Source organism: Takifugu flavidus, chromosome 2 (assembly GCF_003711565.1).
Source record: "Takifugu flavidus isolate HTHZ2018 chromosome 2, ASM371156v2, whole genome shotgun sequence".
Classification (NCBI taxonomy): Eukaryota; Metazoa; Chordata; class Actinopteri; order Tetraodontiformes; family Tetraodontidae; genus Takifugu; species Takifugu flavidus.
In genome coordinates this window covers 12,374,621-12,392,745 of record NC_079521.1, presented here as the reverse complement: position 1 = coordinate 12,392,745, position 18,125 = coordinate 12,374,621, and the positions used below count along the sequence as shown (strand labels likewise).

At 41.8% G+C, this 18,125-nt stretch overlaps 4 protein-coding genes across 5 annotated transcripts in view; 2 read left to right on the top strand and 2 right to left on the bottom strand.

Moving 5' to 3' along the window:
* LOC130521913 (A disintegrin and metalloproteinase with thrombospondin motifs 12) overlaps positions 1-9,040 on the top strand; it is a 42,099-nt gene extending 33,059 nt beyond the window's left edge. For both annotated transcript variants that reach the window (XM_057025788.1, XM_057025789.1), the window contains 5 exons: positions 354-506; positions 932-1,105; positions 1,413-1,559; positions 3,224-3,380; positions 7,460-9,040. In XM_057025788.1, the coding sequence (XP_056881768.1) occupies positions 354-506; positions 932-1,105; positions 1,413-1,559; positions 3,224-3,380; positions 7,460-7,608 (780 nt within the window). In that variant the 3' untranslated portion in view covers positions 7,609-9,040. The remainder of the gene's footprint in view (positions 1-353; positions 507-931; positions 1,106-1,412; positions 1,560-3,223; positions 3,381-7,459) is intronic.
* Positions 9,041-9,910: 870 nt separating this feature from the next.
* On the bottom strand, positions 9,911-11,728 carry calml4a (calmodulin-like 4a). Its single transcript, XM_057025796.1, has 5 exons — positions 11,162-11,728; positions 11,028-11,058; positions 10,732-10,872; positions 10,453-10,641; positions 9,911-10,288 (listed from the first exon to the last, which is right to left on the bottom strand). Exons 1-5 carry the CDS (start codon positions 11,162-11,164, stop codon positions 10,191-10,193), a joined length of 462 nt encoding a protein of 153 aa, XP_056881776.1. The 5' UTR covers positions 11,165-11,728; the 3' UTR covers positions 9,911-10,190.
* A 634-nt stretch (positions 11,729-12,362) lies between these two features.
* cln6a (CLN6 transmembrane ER protein a) lies at positions 12,363-17,253 on the bottom strand. Its single transcript, XM_057025795.1, has 7 exons — positions 17,068-17,253; positions 16,331-16,451; positions 16,135-16,233; positions 15,328-15,516; positions 14,714-14,769; positions 13,753-13,875; positions 12,363-12,702 (listed from the first exon to the last, which is right to left on the bottom strand). The coding sequence occupies exons 1-7, from the start codon at positions 17,142-17,144 to the stop codon at positions 12,432-12,434; spliced, it is 936 nt and encodes a 311-aa protein (XP_056881775.1). The 5' UTR covers positions 17,145-17,253; the 3' UTR covers positions 12,363-12,431.
* A 363-nt stretch (positions 17,254-17,616) lies between these two features.
* The window catches only part of ddb1 (damage-specific DNA binding protein 1), a 30,896-nt gene continuing 30,387 nt past the window's right edge, over positions 17,617-18,125 (top strand). The window contains exon 1 of the mRNA XM_057025790.1: positions 17,617-17,822. Within this exon, the coding sequence (XP_056881770.1) occupies positions 17,762-17,822 (61 nt within the window). The 5' untranslated portion in view covers positions 17,617-17,761. The remainder of the gene's footprint in view (positions 17,823-18,125) is intronic.

The window sequence follows — 18,125 nt, the reverse complement described above, 5'->3', positions numbered from 1 at the left end:
AAGTTGATAACCTATAAATAACGTCCTGGAGAATTTTCTGCACATACTAACGTTATCTTGTCTCCAGAATGTTGAAGTACACTTTAATCTACAGCGAGCAGGGGGAATGTTTCGCATCACTGCACAGAGAAAACCTTCAAAGGTTCCAGCCAAACAAAACAGTTATGCTGGCTAGTCTTAAAGCTCAACCACAGAGTTCCTATTCAGTTCCTCTGAGCAGAGACATCAAAAGGAAAAGTGCCCATGAAAAATGTTTTTTTTTTCTTTTGTGTTTTGTCGGCAGTTTGTGCTGTGTTTGTAAGAAAACTACAAACTGTGTGAAAGAGGCTGAAAGCTCTCCTGTTCTTCCACAGTGCTCCACCAGCTGTGGTCTGGGGGCAATCTGGAGGACTTTATCCTGCAGCTCTGGCTCTGACTCTGACTGTGACCCGGCCAAGAGGCCTGCCCCAGCCCAGCGGTGTTACCTACGGCCCTGCGCCTCATGGAAAGTCCAAGAATGGAGTAAGGTGAGGCTTTTGTTTCAACATGTTTCTGTATATGACCTGCAGACATGCAATAGAATGGCAGAGATGGGAGGAAACTATACATACATACATATATATATATATATAATATATATATATATATATATATATATATATATATATATATATATATATATATATATATATATATATATATATATATATTAATGCAAAAATGGCAACCTAGGAGAACAAGAAAATCCAAACCAATATAGAGAACAGACCATTCACCACACAACGAGTGGGTGGAAGGCCGCTCTCGTTGCAGTGTTTATCTCTGTCCATCAAGTCTGCTGAATATTTGACCTACCTCCTTTTATATACACAGTTGTTCCAGGGTCACTGCTTTGATTCTGAGATAATAACCACTCAGAACCCCTGCAAAAGCATGTGTGTTTTCTCCCCAGTGTTCCAGGAACTGTGGGGGTGGTGCTAAAACACGGGAAGTCACATGTATCGACATGCGGGACGAAAGGTCCCTGCGACCTTTTCATTGTCGAGCTGTGTCCTCCAGACCTCAGACCCACCTGTCCTGTAACCTTCAACCATGTTTGGACTGGTACGCTTCCTCCTGGGGACAGGTGAGTGTTCGACGGGATGTGAAAGTGGTGCATTCTCTGATGATGATGATGGAGCACCAGAACACTCTGACCACACCTCCCTTTTAGTTTGACACTTTTCAGCTGTTTTGCTATCAGAAATGTTGTGGATTAGAAATTCCATCAGCCCCACATGTGTGAAAATGAATCAGACCCGACACTGAGGGCCGCAATTCACTTTATCGATCATTTAGTGTGTGTGTGTGTGTGTGTGTGTGTGTGTGTGTGTGCGCGTGTGTGTGTGCGTGTGTGTGTGTGTGTGTGTGTGTGTGTGTGTGTGTGTGATCAGTGTTCTGAGGTGTGTGGAGGTGGTGAGCAGCAGCGTGTAGTTACCTGTCCAGAGGAGGATCGATGTGATCTGGACCTTCAACCCAGCCGCATCCAGTCATGTAATAACCAACTGTGTGTTCAATGGCTGACTGGCTCATGGGGACAGGTACACACACACACACACACGCTTGCACACACACGAGCGCTTGCTTCCATATTGAAGTAAATGAACTGAACCTGTTTGAAAATGGCTGTGTTTGATCCGTTTATTACTGTTAAAATTGTTAATATTGAGATGAAACTAGAACTCGGGAGGTCTTTGTTGGGGGGATGGGGGTGGGGGCAAGGCATACAAGTGCAGTTTCCTCATCTAAAAATAGAGAATAGATTCTCCCGCTTAAATTTTCTGGGCGTTGAAGAGCATCAACTACAATTAATGATTTGTCAAAGACAAAGATTTTTTTTCCCTCCTCAGAGGACAAAGGCTTGGATCGATCATTTACTGTATGTCCTCGAGTGTCCTTGGCTGAAAGCCACTCACAGAGCTGCTGCATTAGCTTCCACGCTGGTCCTTTAGTTTTGTGGTTTTCTCACAGCTCTTTGCTCCTCTGTACGCTTGGTTAAATAAAACCCTTTCAAGGCACATTTCTTCCAAACAGCAATATTCTCTGTGCAGATGAGGCCTCTGGAGCTGAAAAGAACCCCACCACTTCTGTCTTTTGGTTTGAGCTCAAAAACCTGTAAATTTGCTGTTCAGACACAGTGAGAGAGCCACGTTTATCTTTGTAAAGTAAAAGCAGTCAACATGTCTGAGTACCTCAGTCACGTGTGGTGAGTCTGACTTTTAACTTAACCTGATATCAGGACAGCAGCTGCAGGAAATTGATGGGCGACGGATTTTAATTCTGTTGTGTAGCACTGCTCAATCTGATGTAAAGGCCAGTATCGATTCAAAGTTAATACATGGGACCCCTGAGAGATTTCTCAGCTCCACCTGCGGTTAACTTCCTGGCTACCATCCATAGATCGACTTTAATTAAAAATATTATTAAGTGTTTACAGTGAAAAAAGATAAGATAAAATAAGACAATTCAAAGATTTTCATTTTGCTCATCTGTTTATTTCAGAGAGTGAAGGACCCTTTTGTATTGATAGCATCTTGTTATCTCACCCTCATTGGCACACATGAAATAGACAAACACACACACACACACAAATATACAAAAACTCCAAAAGCTTCAGGCATCATTACCCTCACATTTTCCTTCCCAAAATAATTGTGGAAGAACTCATTAGATTTCATCATGTCCTCGACGTCGTTCAGGGAATGTACATTCTAAAGGTTGTAACTCGGGTTCTAAATTATTATACAACCAACTAAAGTGGTTAATAGTATCATTCTGGTTTCTGTTTTGAGGGAAAAGATAAGAGGGGAGAGTTGCTAGTTTATCTGCTCCATGTTGTCTGAGATCTTGCTGTTGTTAATTTTGAAGCAATCAAACGGTACCATAACAACAAAGTATTAAAACAAGTTGAAGCACTGCTGTGGCATTATGGCATCATGACTGCTGTATTTGTAATCCAAAGAATCCAGAACCTTCTGTCTTCATCTTGGTGGTCCTGATGGCCGCTGCTTGTTTTTACAGCCTGTCTTCTGCGGGACGATTTGTTGTTTTAATCGTGTGTATTAGAGTAACAGAATCAGTTTAATCTCTTCCTCGTCTGGTCTAAAAACATCACAAATACGAAAACAAATATAAAGTTTGTACCTTAAAGCCTGAAGGTATTAAAAACTACATTTGTGTGGGATTTCCTGTCGTATTTCTGCAGTGTTCCACTTCCTGTGGTGGAGGAGTGCAGCGCCGGCTCATCAAGTGCATCAACACCAAGGCTGAGACAGAAGTGGATGCATCAAAATGTGACCACGACCTTCAGCCTGCAAGCACACAGAAGTGCAACGTGCAGAAGTGTGAGAGGACCTCGTCTGGTGAGTTACTCCAGATTTAAGTGTTTGTCTGAATATATAGACAATGAGGACATTTTTATGCTAATTGACTGATCCAATCACTTATTCACACGTTTTGTGTGAATGCAGGCGCACAAAATGTCAAAATCAAGACTTTATCAATCAATCAGTGCTTCTAAAGAGCAGTTAGCAGTGGCTGTGGGTTTTAGAGCGTAAAAGATGGAGAGACTGTCTGCACGAAGCCAATATCACAGAGTGTGAAATAGCTGCAGTTTGGCCGTAAATCATGATGTCTCATTTGAATTCAGGAAATAGTCATAGATTGCTGTGACCAGTCAACCTGATAGACTTCAACTGGGTCGAACGGGGAGCAATAAGCTGATGTTTGCAGCGTCTGTTAATACTGACAGACTGTTTACACACGCCAACAGCAATATTGGGATAAATGTCAAAGAATTCCAGCTTGTAAGATGAAGAGAATTAAATAAAGTCTGAAAAGAGTGTGAATCAAGGTTATCGACCTGGAGAATTCAATTCAAAGTGATCGATATCAAAAAAAGAATAACCTTTAACAAATCCTCTTAACTGTGCTGAAGTTCACAGTCGGCGGGAATCATGACACCACATCACAACGCATCGTCTTTGTTAGCCAGACACAGAAAGATGTTGGAAGTCTTGGTTTTTTAGGGACTTAGATGGAGCAATCAAAGCATCCATTGATAACAGACATGTCAACGAACCGTAGGCGGCTGCTCGCTTGTTTGCCGGGAAACACACGCGTGACGTGACGTGATGTTCCCGCAGGTTTGAGCTGCGTTCAGCCACACTCAAACATTTCTTTCTTTGCTGGATGCTTTTAGCTTTTAGCATGCTTTGTTGTTCATGTTGCCAAGAAGCATTTTTCAAATTTGAGTGGAGCAACAGAAAATTGTTCCTACTACTATCATTCTCATGAAACAAACAACACTTCTTTCAGTCTTTTCTTCAGTCCGGGTCGTTCCAGTCACTGACATTTTTATGTTTTATCTGATCTGATAGGGTGCCGTTCTTCACAGGATGGTCTGCTGACATTTTGAAGGCACAAACAGTGTTCTTTGTGATCCTACACCTTTTTTTTTTAAAAAACTCAAATAAAAACAATTAGTATTGCAAAGTTTTCAAATATTTCTGGCCGTTATTAAGACCAACTAGGTCCCACTGGAGTAAACAGACAACAATGGAAAAACAAGGAAACAAATGCAAAAGTCAGCAATTATATAACTAGCACACCGGCAAAAGATAGATAAAAACCAAAAGGAATATAGAGTTCAAAATCCTAATGTGATGTTCAGTCTGCAGATCCAGAGACTGTTAGAGAGAGGTGGTCAACCTCATCTTCTCCGTCTTGCTGGTCGAGTGCCTCTCAACCATCTCAAATGTGCTTCATCGCCTCCCAGTCAGCAGATGAAGATTCTGATATTCATCCTCCAATTTTACCATTAAAAGAAAAATGTTTGGAAGTGGCGCGCCACCCAAGAGCTCCGTAAGATCTGACCCAGTCTGGGGGTTAGCTCCTCACGAATGTCTGAGTATGATGCTTTGAGAGGTGAAGAGTGATTAGTAATGCAATCATTTCCTGTATTTGGTGGTGAAACTGCATCAGAAATGCAGATCTGAACAGGGCCCAAAGCAGCACAAAGGGCCTGTGTGATTCCACAGAACCGTCCTCACAACGCAGAGAGGTATTTACTGTATTTACTAGACCATTAAAGCCAGGATGTGTCTTCCTTTTTCTAATAGAGTCTGCTGGTGGTTCTGTAAACAGGCTGGTCCACTTCAGGAGCAGCACTTTAAAAGTGGTGCCAGTGATGAAACCTAATGGACCTTCTCCTCTTTCTCTGTGGTGCTGCATTCTGTAATTATTTTTAGACTGCGTTCATTCCGAGTCCCTAAAATATAGGATAAAATTGTTGCTTGCAAGATACGACAGTGTGAAATTAACGACACCGCTGGACATTTTAGACACAGGAAAAGACAAGATAAAATCTGTCACAAGGCACTTTTGAATCAAACGTTTTGATGGTTGTACGTCAATCATTTAAATGAATTCAGTTAACAGTCATATATGTAAGGTCCATAATGGAACTTGCCGCACCGCCTGGGCTCTGTAAGAATATACAATATATTCGGGGTGTTTTGATGTAGCGTTGACAGAGGAATGCTAATCAGATCACGTTTTGCCACTTTAAGTGTTGACGAGCATGTAGTCACGTGCTATTCGATGCCGCTGCTGCTCGTGTTTTCAGAGCCTCTAAGGTGAAATCATCTTCAACTGGCCCTGCTTCAAACGTGCACCAGAGGCTGCTTCTATTCAGCGCTGAGCTAAAGTGGCTGGCATGTGTCGGGCCATGTGTGAGACTCACAAGGACCAAGATAGATTTCACTTTTGTGGTCCTGACAATATATCTGAGCTGCAGATAATTAATATCTCACCAGGAAGTCAAGGTGGAATAGTGCTAGAGGACAATATGAAGATGATGCAGGTTCCTTCTTCACATGGCTTGTACACGGGGGTTTATTAAAAAAAAACATCGGGTTGAGGTTCTGGGGCCGGCTGGTTCTACACCAGGGTCCATTCTAATCCTTTAGGACAAAAAGCTGTTGCTTGAAGTCCAGAAATGTAGCTGCACGTTTTCTATAACGTGAAAACACTGATTGAGGTGAACAAAGGCTGATGTGTATCTGTACATGCACCCCGTGCACTCACATGGTGGGGAGGGGAGGGGAGGGGAGGGGAGGGGAGGGGAGAGGAGAGGAGAGGAGAGGAGAGGAGGAGGAGAGGAGAGGAGAGGAGAGGAGAGGAGAGGGCTGAACCCTAATGGTGTGAAGCTGCACTGGCAAATCCTTTCAAAAACCTTTTATCTGCCCTTTTCTGTTGGAGCAAGCTGCAGGTTGACTAGTGACAACAGATCACTCTTGATCTACAGATGTTTTACTGCCGTTACGCCTGCATTAACAGGGAGGAATTATTCTGGTGTTTCTTGTAGGGAATCACTCAGTAATGCTTCACTTTGTTAAATTAGATCATAATTAATTAAAAGAACAAATGCAAATCTTCTAAACAGATGGTGTGACTGAATTCTCAACCATGCAAAAAAACTAGGACAGGCAGAAAAATGCTAATTGAAAGCCATGCAAAAAAGAACATTTACATACAGAGTGCAGCTGTAGCGCGCCTCTGTTCTCCAGAGACATCACAGAACCTCTAGTTCTGTTTAAGACCTGTGACTCATCTTGTGAGTTCTGTAGGTTCTGTCGGAGTGTACCTGACGTCAGACGGTGCTGTTTTCAGCAGCCGTGTCAGAGGAGACAGGCTGAAAACAGCATTTGATGGAACAAACAGAAGGAAGTGGACAAAAACTGTTTGAACAGCTGAACTACCAGGTTTTTTCCTGGAGCGCAATTGGAACTAAAGTCAAAAAATCTGGGTTCACTTCAACCGTCAGAAATCAGTGTGGTGGATACATTTTTATTCAAATCTGTTCAAACCACCCACGGCTGCACCCTCTAATGCAGGAAAGCCTTTATGGATAAAAAAAATAAATACAGAAAGCGACGGCTGCAGGAGACATTTTTCCTATTTTATCTGCAACATTGTTTGATCTGCTAGCATTAGCGTGGATGCCCAAAAGTGAGCGGGCAGCAGCTTCAGTAGCCGTTTGAACCATCCTTTGATCTTCTTTGATCCATCTTTGCTCAGCGCAGAGTGTGCAGATCCAACCCACGATCCGGGTCACCTGGTCACCGACATGAAATAAGAGGCAGAGAAACTTCAATTCCCAGTTGATTTGATTTCATCCTTTGCAATTTCCACTCAACCAAACAATGATGTCATCAAATCTCCTTCTGGGGCAGCTTCGCTCCCACTTGCTGATTTTGTTGTTGCTTCACCCAAACTAATTTTCAAAGGTAAAATTGTGGCTTCTCGTGCTAATGAGGGCTATGAGTCGCCGCAGTGTGTGCTTCATCACATGATCACATGACTAAAAGGCCAACACCCCAAAGTGTTACTGTGATTGTTCTATGTGTTGCCTTGACATGAAATCCCTGTCTTCCCCCAGGACCCGTTTGTGTGCGCGACCGCCTGACGAGTCGCTTCTGTCAGACTCTCCTCTGGCTTGGACGTTGCCAACTGCCCAACATACGAGCGCAGTGCTGCAAAACCTGCAGTCAGCCCCCCCCGCAAGCCAGAAGTGCTTCCGCCGACTGAGGCTCAATGGAGTAACCACTCAGCGAATGAACTGAACTCATATTCATCATGTTGAATGTTCAATAATCTGAGCCCTGTCCGGTTTTCTTTGTCTCTGAACAAAAATGATCATTTAATTCCGCTCCAAAGTGACCCCCAAGGACTCCCAGTGTGACGCAGCGTAGCTTCTCTTGGCAAAGAATGAGATTGTAAATATTTCGTGTCACTTTTCGGGCAGCATTTTTATCTTTTTATGCGAACAGACGCAGCAGGGTCTCCTGTCAGAACAACCACGTGCTATTTTGTTGTGACACATGCTGATAAACCCACCTATGCTTCTATTTAAGCCATAGCTGTACAATCAGAGCAACATACACAGTTACACAGTGTATGTTGAGATTGCGCAAGTAGGATTGTCACAATAAACGAGAGCTGCTGTGATGTTACCAACCTGACCCTCAGGGCATGCTAGGTCACCACTCAACAGCACGTGCCAAACTACGGCAACTGTTTTGGTACTACTGGCATGTGGTTTTACAATACTGACACTAGCCTGAAGTCATATAGTCCAGTATTTGGAATGCTTTTGTTAACTTTACCTTTGCGTTGTTTGTAATCTCACCTTAGCTCATTGGGAACACTGTAAATGCCTCACGTGCACTAATTTTACACACGGCACAGCGTCTGAACAAGGAGTGTAACCCAGTACCACCACTAACAGCAGGTTACTGGTGAGGGAAAAATGCATTAGCTTAGCTTTGAGAGCAAAGGAAATACATGAACGACAAATTAAGGAGTGACCAAAACATATTTTAATACCATCCACATTTTGACAACTCTCAGGAATGTTAGCAGACTTGGGTAGTTGTAAACTTTCACATATTATACTGAAGAATCACTGACATAGTGAGCAACAATAATCATTTTAGAAGCATGAAATGATGTCCTCCCTCTAATGTAGAACATGCCAGTCTGAACGACATCGCTGCGGTACAATAACAGCTACCAAAGGTTTGCAAATCATTTATATTGTATTCTCATTGAGGTAGAGAGAGCTATGGCAGGTTTCATCTTTCTTCAGGTCACATGTGCTGCGAATGGTGCAAAAACATTAGCTAGTAACAGCTAGACGCTCAGCCGGATTATTTAGCTTCTGCAGCAGCTTGTGTGAAGAAAATTGAGCTTAATCACGTCCATATTGTGGAAAATAAAATTCAAACTAAAAGGTTTGGAGCGGCAGGAACTCCTCGGTGCTACAGAAGACAAAGGTTCAGGTCATGGTGTTGGCGGGCCCAGTGCCTTTACCACTTGAATCACCTTTCGCCAACACGTCAAAAGAAGCATTCATCAGATTGAGTTACTTTAATGTTGGTTCTTTTTTTAGTCTATATATATAACACGTGTAATTATGGTGTATTAAGAAAAAATGTTGAATAAAAACTGTTGTTCAGCTTCTGCTTTGTTCTTTCTGACCTATCGCGACAGCATCCGTGTCGTATTTTCCGCCCAATAGTTGAACCAGCTGCTGCTGCACCAGCATTCACCTGTCTCTCTTTTTATTTAAATTTTCTTTACAAAAAACCAAATTTTTTATTATATCAGAAGACTGGTAAATGATTAAGATGGAAAGCAAAGGGAGCACATGTGTCTGATTTATGTAGGCCTTAAATATGGAATTTTTAACACTGATCATTTTCAAGAATTATGTTTCCTTTTATATGGTTAGGACTTGATTTTTAAACATTTTATATTTCATTTTTACATCACAGTTTTACATTGTATCCATATAAATAGACCATTTTGCCAGTAATGCTGACTTCCTCGGGGTGAAAAAGGCATTTGTCACCACCATTAAAATAAACCCAACATCTTGGTGAATGTTTTATTTCTGCAGCTGAGGCTCCAGAACCTGTCGCTGATGGACCTGTCCCCTGTTTGGGCCCTCAGCACCGACCACTTATCCTGCAGCAGAAAGGTGAATGCTGGTAGAGCCACAGGTCAGTTTTTCATGACAGAAAAGCATATCAAGAATAACTAATGAAATCCAGTCTTTCCAGGCAGAGCCTGTGGCCGCCTGTGTTATTAAATTCAGCAGAGGGGACAGGTGGGGAGGAGCCGTATTAGCCCTGAACCTCCAAAAACTATCTGGGCAGCACCTCGGTTTCAGAGCTGACGTGAGTAGATCATTGACTTCCTGTTCACCTGCAGCTTTCACGCGAATGGATCAGGCGCTCTGAAAATGTCAGAAATATCCCTGCCTTCCAGGTGAAATGCAAATTTCTCTCCTCATTATGCGTCATGGTCAAGAACACTCACACAAAGATGCAGAGAAGACCTTTAACGAACCCTACTCACAGGTCTAAAACAATGAATCAATTGTACCCAATCCCCCTAAACAAGAAGGAACCTGCTACACCCCAAATTTAAAACATTTTATTACAGCAGTTTATTATCACAGAAATTCTTCATAATATTCACTCGATATCTCACTATGGGATGCAGCCTCCCGCTGTATCAGGCCTGCAGGAGACACCGAGGGAATATTATTCTAAGTACTGTGCTTATGTTAGATAAGCAAACATTTCTTTTCTTTGAAATGTCGATCAGTAATCGACGGGAGGAAGCGTCACCATCTGGGTGAAATCTTTGTAGTTGACGATCCCGTTTGACTTGATGTTTCCCTCTTTGAAGAGCTCGTCCACTAGAGGCAAAGACAACGGCTGATGAATTCACCTTGACAGCTGACTTCCTTTAACAATAATCCATTCATTCACTCATCTTAACCTCATCTTATTACCGGATGAACTGAGGGAACATTTGTCTGTAGTTGCTATGCTGAAGATCAAGATCATCAAGGCATTTTACCTTCTTTGTTTGTCAGCTTCTCTCCTAATGTGGTGAGCTTGGCCCGCAGCTCCGATGCCTGGATGAAACCTCTCTTCTGCTTGTCTGTCATCCGAAACGCCTCAAAGATTTCAGCCTCGGGGTCTTCCTGTTGCATCTGTCTGTGCATCATGGTCAGAAAGGTGGAGAAGTCCAGCTCACCACTCTTTTCTGAACACAAGTACAGGACGTAAACATAGTTTAACACAATGAGACTGCCTGTAGGAATGTTCTGGTTGTTAAAAGGTGTGGGTGAGGCACCGATTTTGTGGACTTGTAGATGTCTCTCGATTTCTCCGATGGTGGGGCTGGTACCCAGACATCTCATCACTGTGATCAGGGTTTTGGCATCAATCTTGCCCTTTTGCTTCTTGTCATATAAGGAAAAGCACTCTTTGAACTCTGCCAGATGAATAAAGTTGAATCTAAATCAGCTCAAATGATCAAACATATTGTTTCAGCTCACAGGAACAAATAAAACTAGCGTTGTTCTTTCAACATTGTCATTAAAGAGAAAGAAAAAAAATATTTTTTTAAAACTTGCAAAAGAGACGCACCATTTATTTGAACTGGAGTGAAGAATTTAGCCTGTGAGGTGAAAGAACTTGACGTTATTCGGCCAGTAAGGCAGTAAACATGTACCAATATACATGAAATAAATACATCAGCTAGTCAAACGTGTAAATCTCACCATTGTTCTGCAGAGGATCCGTTTGTCACCAGGAAGGAACCAGCACACGCCACCTGGCTCTCCACTCCTGTCTAAAGTCCACCACCTGTGAGCCTGTGCATGATTTAGTGTGTGTTGCTATGGTGACACAGATATCAGATCCACAGTGTCGCATGTCCTTTCGCTTTTCACCACCCCGGCAGTTATCAGCTGTCAATCACATGACACTGCTCCATCGGGATGATGAAAGGATGTCTTCTGTAACCGAATACGCTGCTAAACTGTTCGACCGTGTTTAAACTGTAGACCTTTAAAACCCACCTGCATCCAACTGAGAAACAAACTGCTACCAGAATATACAGTATGTACAATTGTAAGAAAACAGTGCTTTTTCTAAAGCAGCTGCAGGATGCACTGTTCTGCTCCTCAACTCCACCTTGTTCAAGGTTTCTTCCTGTTAAAGCAGTTGCTTTTTCTGCTGTTTCATGAGATCAGGCTCCAGGTTTTTGCCTCTCAGCCCAAATGTGTGATTGTGGGCATCGATTCTGTGGCTTCCTAATAAGCAACATGACTGTCACATCCTGGGAGCAAATCTAACTGTGGAGGTGAGAAGTGGCGAAAGACGGGAGGTAGGAATGTCAGTCAACTGTTGGTTGTCTGTGGTCATGGCACCATGAATGTCTTGAAGTTTAGATGATCCCCTCATTACGAAATGAAAGGAATGTGGTGTGTGTTCATTTGAAGTAATCACGACAATTAGAGCTGTGAACGGCAAGATGCCAGTGACGACTGAGAGAAGCAAAATATTCCAACATGAGACGGGAGAAACTGACGGCAGATGTTGCCTGAATTCCTCATTGGTTGAGTCTTCACGGAGGAGTGAGAGACCGAGTGAAACGTCTGTTATAGTGACGATCGCTTCTGCAGCAGGTCCTGAGAGGCTTGTGAAGGTGGAAGGAAAAAACGCAGCAAATCCTCATGAAATCCAGAAGCACAGACTGATTCGCCCTGCAGGAACGCTCCCAGCTGGGAGGTTTATTTTCCATTATCACGAGCTGAAGCTGGGAGGAGCTCAGAGTAGAGCTGCTGCTCCTCCACAGAGAGAAGAGAAGAACCAGCTCAGGCATCTGTATCGGATGCCCCTGGACACCTCCTTTGGGAAGCGTTTCAGTCATGTTCCACCGGGAAGAGACCCCCAGAACACAAATAAACACACAAACACTGTTCTTAAGAGTCATTTAATAGACTATTTTCTAAAAAAAAAAACAATAACAAAAAACAGATATGAAAGTTAATGATTCTTGCTGATATGTAACGTATAATAGGACCAGGGTTCTGGTACGTAAATGAGTCCGGGGTACTTTTCTCGCAGCACTGGGTCGCTCCACAGATACACCACCCACAGCCCCACCAGTAGCAGAGTAACTGTGAAGCTGCAGAGGAGGAACAGGCCGTTCTGGTCTGGCCTGAGGCCTTTGTGCTGCTTAAAGATCAAGATGGTTACCATGGCGAGGAAGGTGAGGAGGAAGAGCTCCGTGATCTGTCCTTCTGTGACCAAATACCTTGAGGACCGACAACAGCAGAGAAATATTACATTCACACACTGTAATGCATTTGAATTCAAAATGAGAGCCTTCACAAAGGGTCCCATGTGTAAGCATAAGTCTCTGACACCGACTGCAGCTCTTTTCTAATTTCTCAGCGCTGGTAAATGTTGCGTGGTATCATTTACCTTTGAAAATCTTTCCAAATATTCACATTAGAAAACATCTACTGCCACAGAACCAAATGAAGCAACTCTTTTCTAGAGTAGGATTTCAGGGCAAAGTTTCTGGTGTGGCTCACTCAGGTCAGGGGGAGCCAATGAAAGAGGTCTGCTGCAGGGAGAGAATAAATGGTGACGCTATTTCTGTTTTGTTAGAGGACAGGGCACTGGACAAAGTTAATAACCTGATATTTGATTGCTATGTAGTTGCAGAGTGGGCTCCAACTGTGGAAAATTAATTAAAATTAGGTTTGGCTTGTTAGGGCTCTAGTGAGGGCCAGAGAAAACGAGGCTGATCCTGCTCATGGTTGGCTGGCAGGAAAAAAATGCAACACGTGTTGAAGATCCCAGGGAGCCTATTTAGTGGAATCTTAAATGTCCACTTTCTAAAATGTTTCAAAATCGGTGCAGACTTCCAGTGGTGTGTGTTCCATAACACTGCCTGAGAAGACATGCTGTGTCCTTGCCAAGCAGGTCACTGCTTTCTGCAGACGACCCCTTTTTTCAGTTCTTTCAAATGAAAGATGAGCCACAGCGAGGCAACATATATTTTCAAAGTTACATAATATTGTCAGAATATATGCTGTTTTTGTATGGTTAGGATTGACAAGTACCCCTAAACTGACACACCGCAAACGCCGTTTCTGTATTTACAAGCACCGGTAGATAGATTGCAACCTCTGTGTGAAGGTGCTCCTCTTCACTAAAAACCCTTCGTCCATGTAGACACAGTGCTATAACATTCATAGTGCTATAACATTCATTTAAGATCCATTTGCTGTTACGCAAGTTGTGTGAAACATGTTGACGTCAATAAATGATGAGCAAGGCTTCAGTGGTGACGTACCAGTAATAGAGTGCACTTGGCCCCAGCAACAGCCAACCAGAGACAGGGAACGATTCCTGTTTTTTGGCCTTGGTGAAGCATCCACTGAAGTAGAGGGTCAGGACGATGAAGAAAGGAATATACCTTGAATGACAAAGAAAAGCTTCAAAGACCTGAGGAACTGCAGATGAAACTGGTGGAGACAAACAGTTCTTCAAAACTCTGTCAACCATCATTTCATCTCATGAACCCTCTATATGTGATGGTGAACATTTGATTTGTGGCACGTATACATTTCTAAACACATGAACAACGGCTGTGACATACTGATGTGGTTTTTCATTTATGTTATATAATGGCTGTTCAAAGAATATAGAGATTTAAAGCATCTCCTGTAGGTCCGTGAACAAGCTGACCGGAAGATTGGTGGCTTTCATGGCCATTTATACAAAGGTGAAACAGAAAGCCATTTTATGCTGCCATCTGTAAATGTGTGGGTGGACTCAAAATATGTGTGAATTGCCTGATTTTCAGCTGTGCCCATTCATTATGTCATATCACATGCAGTCGATCCATTATATCATGTCACGTGCAGTCGATAGCTGAAGAGGGATTTGATTTGTTCATTTAAAAAGGTGCCTTAGCGGCATTTTGATTTAAATCTGTCTTTGATTTCTGTCCAATCTAATCTTATTTCCATCTCGTGCATACCTTCCTCCTCTCAGCAAAATAGAAACTCAATTTAAAATTTATGTCAGTTCATGCTACATGATTATAAAACATAATAGTTGCAGAACATAAGTGATTTAAATATCAGTGACATCAGGGATGAATAACAAATGTATGTTTAGCTGTTCAGAGATTTGTGTTCTTTTTGAAGTTTCTCCTGTTTTAGGAACACAAGTGAATCTCAGTGAACGTGTGAAGCAGCAGCCACACTCATTATTACACTTATTTGTTTTAAGAAGTCTTAAACACGTACCACAACAAGTGTCCCAGCTGCTCATCATAGAAATACAGCAGCTCAAAGGAGTCAATCTGTGGGGAAAGAAGAAAAGAACTCACGATTAGGAGAAAGTCCCTATTCTGCCTGAAGCAACAGCGCCACCCACTGGTACGTTATACTGACGCAATTATGGTACATCGGGGGGATTACAGAACATCACTGAACGGAGCACCAATGATAAATTCTGTATAATTTATAAAAAATAATCCTATAAAACATAAAACATAAATACACAGCTAACTATTCTGTCAGCCTTCATCTAAGTAAAAAAAGAACAATCTAGCTATTGTACAACTAAAATATCTATTTAGAAAGATCCACTTAGTTTTCTTCACAATATACATACGAACCTGACAGGGGAATGTATGGATGTCAAGTGTTTTGGAGAACTTTCTTTAACCATTCTGTAAAATGTGCCTATTATTTCTGTCCGGTCACATATATGCCACACATCAATCCATGTCTCGGTGACAACCACAACAGTTGGTGCAGGTTAGCATGAGCCAAGGCAAGAAAAGCTATAAAGGATCTCTGCTCAAGCAAAAATACAAAAAAAGATGATAGTGTAATTAACAGTGTTTCCCACTGACCAGAGATGCAGGTTTGAGGTTTTTGATGATGGGATTCTCTCTGACTGACAGATGGAGCTGATACCCACTCAGAATGAGCCGGTGATTGATGGAGTCTCCCACCAAGTGGATGCTGGCTCCCATGACAAAAGTGATGATGCAGAGGTAGACAGCGGAGCGAGGCAGTGCCTTCGGACTGCGCTCAATCAACTGGTGACAAGACAATGCATTTTCTTCATGAGAGATTAACATTTCAATGAAGCAGTTTTGAAGTCTGGATGCTGCTTTGAAGGTAAATAAAACTCAAAGATAAATTTTAACACTCCAAACATTTAAAATTCTGATTATGAATTAATCAAAGCTATATAAATTATAATAATAATAATATTCATCCAAATAATTGATTCTGGAACTTCAGCTAAAGAAAGTTCTCCAAAACACCTAACATACCTTTTCTTGTCATAAATTATTTATAGCACTGTTGTTTGCAAAGGATTTAGCCAAGTCTTCAGTTCAAATGGTTCTTCCAATTATATTAGTTTTTCCTCATTTACATATATATATATATTTTTCTTGACTGCAATATCCCATTCAGGGTCAGGAGGACCCTCCTTTGGAACCTATCCCAACTAGAAGATATATTTCTGCAAGTAGTGAAATGAACAATGTAAATATCCTCAAACTGGAAGACTGAAATAAATCTCTAAGCTACATGAAAGTATACATTTCCATCCCAAAAAAAAAAGTACTGTCAATGTCAAATCACATTGTTTTCTACATTCCCAAAGACATGCATGAACTTTGCATAAATGTATTAATAACACTTACCTTTAGCATAAGAAATGGTGTTATGACATTGTAGGCCATATGGAAATAGTCTCCAGCGCTGGGCTTGTTCAGGGGAAACCACTCCAGAGGAAGGATTATCTGTAACACACCACAAGATACAACTTAGTCCCATCAATCAGCAAATTCAGCTGTGGCAGGGATTCTTTATAATGATCATTTTATAAAGCCTTATTACCATGACGATAGGCCTTCCAAAGTCCAATATCCAGTTCTGCAAAGTCAGCCAGAACCACAAGTCAGAGTGGAAATGGTTTCTTTTCTGGTGGGGCAAATTTTCCTTCAAACTGACAGGAGTGCTGTAAGGACAATGAAATTTAATGAAGTCATATAATTCTACTCTACTCAGTACAGTTTTGTGTATCATCAACTTAAATTCTGTAGTAATTTGGGATTAAATACACGGTTGCATTTATGTCTCACGCTTTACACTTTGACTAATTGATTTACATATATTCTTCAAATCAAGGAACTCGTGATGTCGCAAACACTACCGTGATAAAATAAAAAAGCGCGCCAATTCAACTGAATTCGCGTAATTTTTGCAATCACAACCACTCTAACCAATAATATTTGACACATTGGACATTTCCTGAAGGGGCTGACAATACAGCTATCCAAAAGTGGTCTTTTTCTTACACATAATTGCACCAATGAACAAATAGTCACCGTAATAGGCTTTGTCGTTGTGCAATATTTTACCAGCAGTTCACCTATTGGTCTTTAGTTAATATTTTTTTGATATTCAAGTTATTAAACACCATTATATAATTCTCTGTTGTATCCGTATCCGTAAATAATAAAAAAAAAATTAGAAGCAAAAAGAGATCTACATTTTTGATTCCATTTCTGGGTCGAATCTAAGCGTGACAACATGATGCAGTAATAAAAATAGCCTCTGCTTAAAATGCAAACCTGTTTAGTGTTGGCTTTTGTAAACCGTTTCCTCGACGTTTTCGTAAACTCTGGGTTTTGTGTGCGTCGTTCGTCATGTTTTTTCCCGATGCTGTTTGTTAATGATGACAAAATAAATGGAGTAAACTAGAGTAAACACATTTCTGTGCAGGGCAAATTGCACTTCCTTATTTGCAGCTTGTTCCCGCCTTTCATCGCTCCTATCCAATCAAAACGCAGAAAATTAGTGTGAGTCACGTGACCTACACACCCGGATGGTTATGGGTAACTGGGCAACCATAACTTTCTTTTCATTATTTGGAGACATGTGTGAAATCGTCCTCAATCATCAATCCTTTCACCGAGACTCACCCCCAAATAATGCAGTAAGGGTAGTTGGATATATGGTAAATTTATGCTAATTTATACATGATGGCATGCAGATATACAATTTAGTACCTGAACTAGAGTATTTGTCTACATTAACATTTAATTCAGCGCTTTTTGTAATAGTAAATATTGTTGTGTGTGACGTATTACCTCCTCAACACATGGGGCGCTGTAGTTCAGTGGTTGCCGCTGGTTCCGTGCCTCGTACCATCCAAGGCCGCAACAGCTTGTTCAAGTACTTCCGGGATAGTAATTCTCAAATGATTTCTCCACTGTTGTGAGAATAAGACACTTCTCTTGTGTTTGTATATTGTCGTTGTAAAAAATGTCGTACAACTACGTGGTGACAGCACAGAAACCGACGGCAGTGAATGCCTGCATAACGGGTAAGTATTCGCTGTGGTTTGACTTTTCGTAACTGCGTCGTTGAACCATTTTTTACCTGCATGCTAGCTGCTGAGCTCCCGCGCTGACTGAATTACAGCCCCGTCCGGAGGGCCCGCAGCAATATTAATCGCTATCGTCCCTCTTGTTCATTTAAACAGTCCTAGGCCGTTTGTGGTATTCTCATATTTATGGAATTTATACCGAACGCAACCATGTTATCCTATTTGACGAATATGCTCCCGAGTTAACAGTTTTCGTGACTGGGGCTGACCCACATGACTTGTTGACATAAAATTGCATCG

Bases quoted from the DNA above. Each gene is read 5' to 3' on its own strand.
- calml4a (XM_057025796.1), bottom strand. The intron at 10,873-11,027 runs GTGCGTCTCTTT...TTCATCTGGCAG, and splicing joins CACTCCAGTTCAAATAAATG to AGTTCAAAGAGTGCTTTTCC. The intron at 10,289-10,452 runs GTAAAATGCCTT...CTTTGCCTCTAG, and splicing joins GAAGCTGACAAACAAAGAAG to TGGACGAGCTCTTCAAAGAG.
- cln6a (XM_057025795.1), bottom strand. From the start codon at position 17,144: ATGACGAACGACGCACACAAAACCCAGAGTTTACGAAAACGTCGAGGA. The intron at 13,876-14,713 runs GTACGTGTTTAA...TTGTCATTCAAG, and splicing joins CAGCTGGGACACTTGTTGTG to GTATATTCCTTTCTTCATCG. The intron at 12,703-13,752 runs GTACGTCACCAC...TCGGTCCTCAAG, and splicing joins CCAAGTGCACTCTATTACTG to GTATTTGGTCACAGAAGGAC.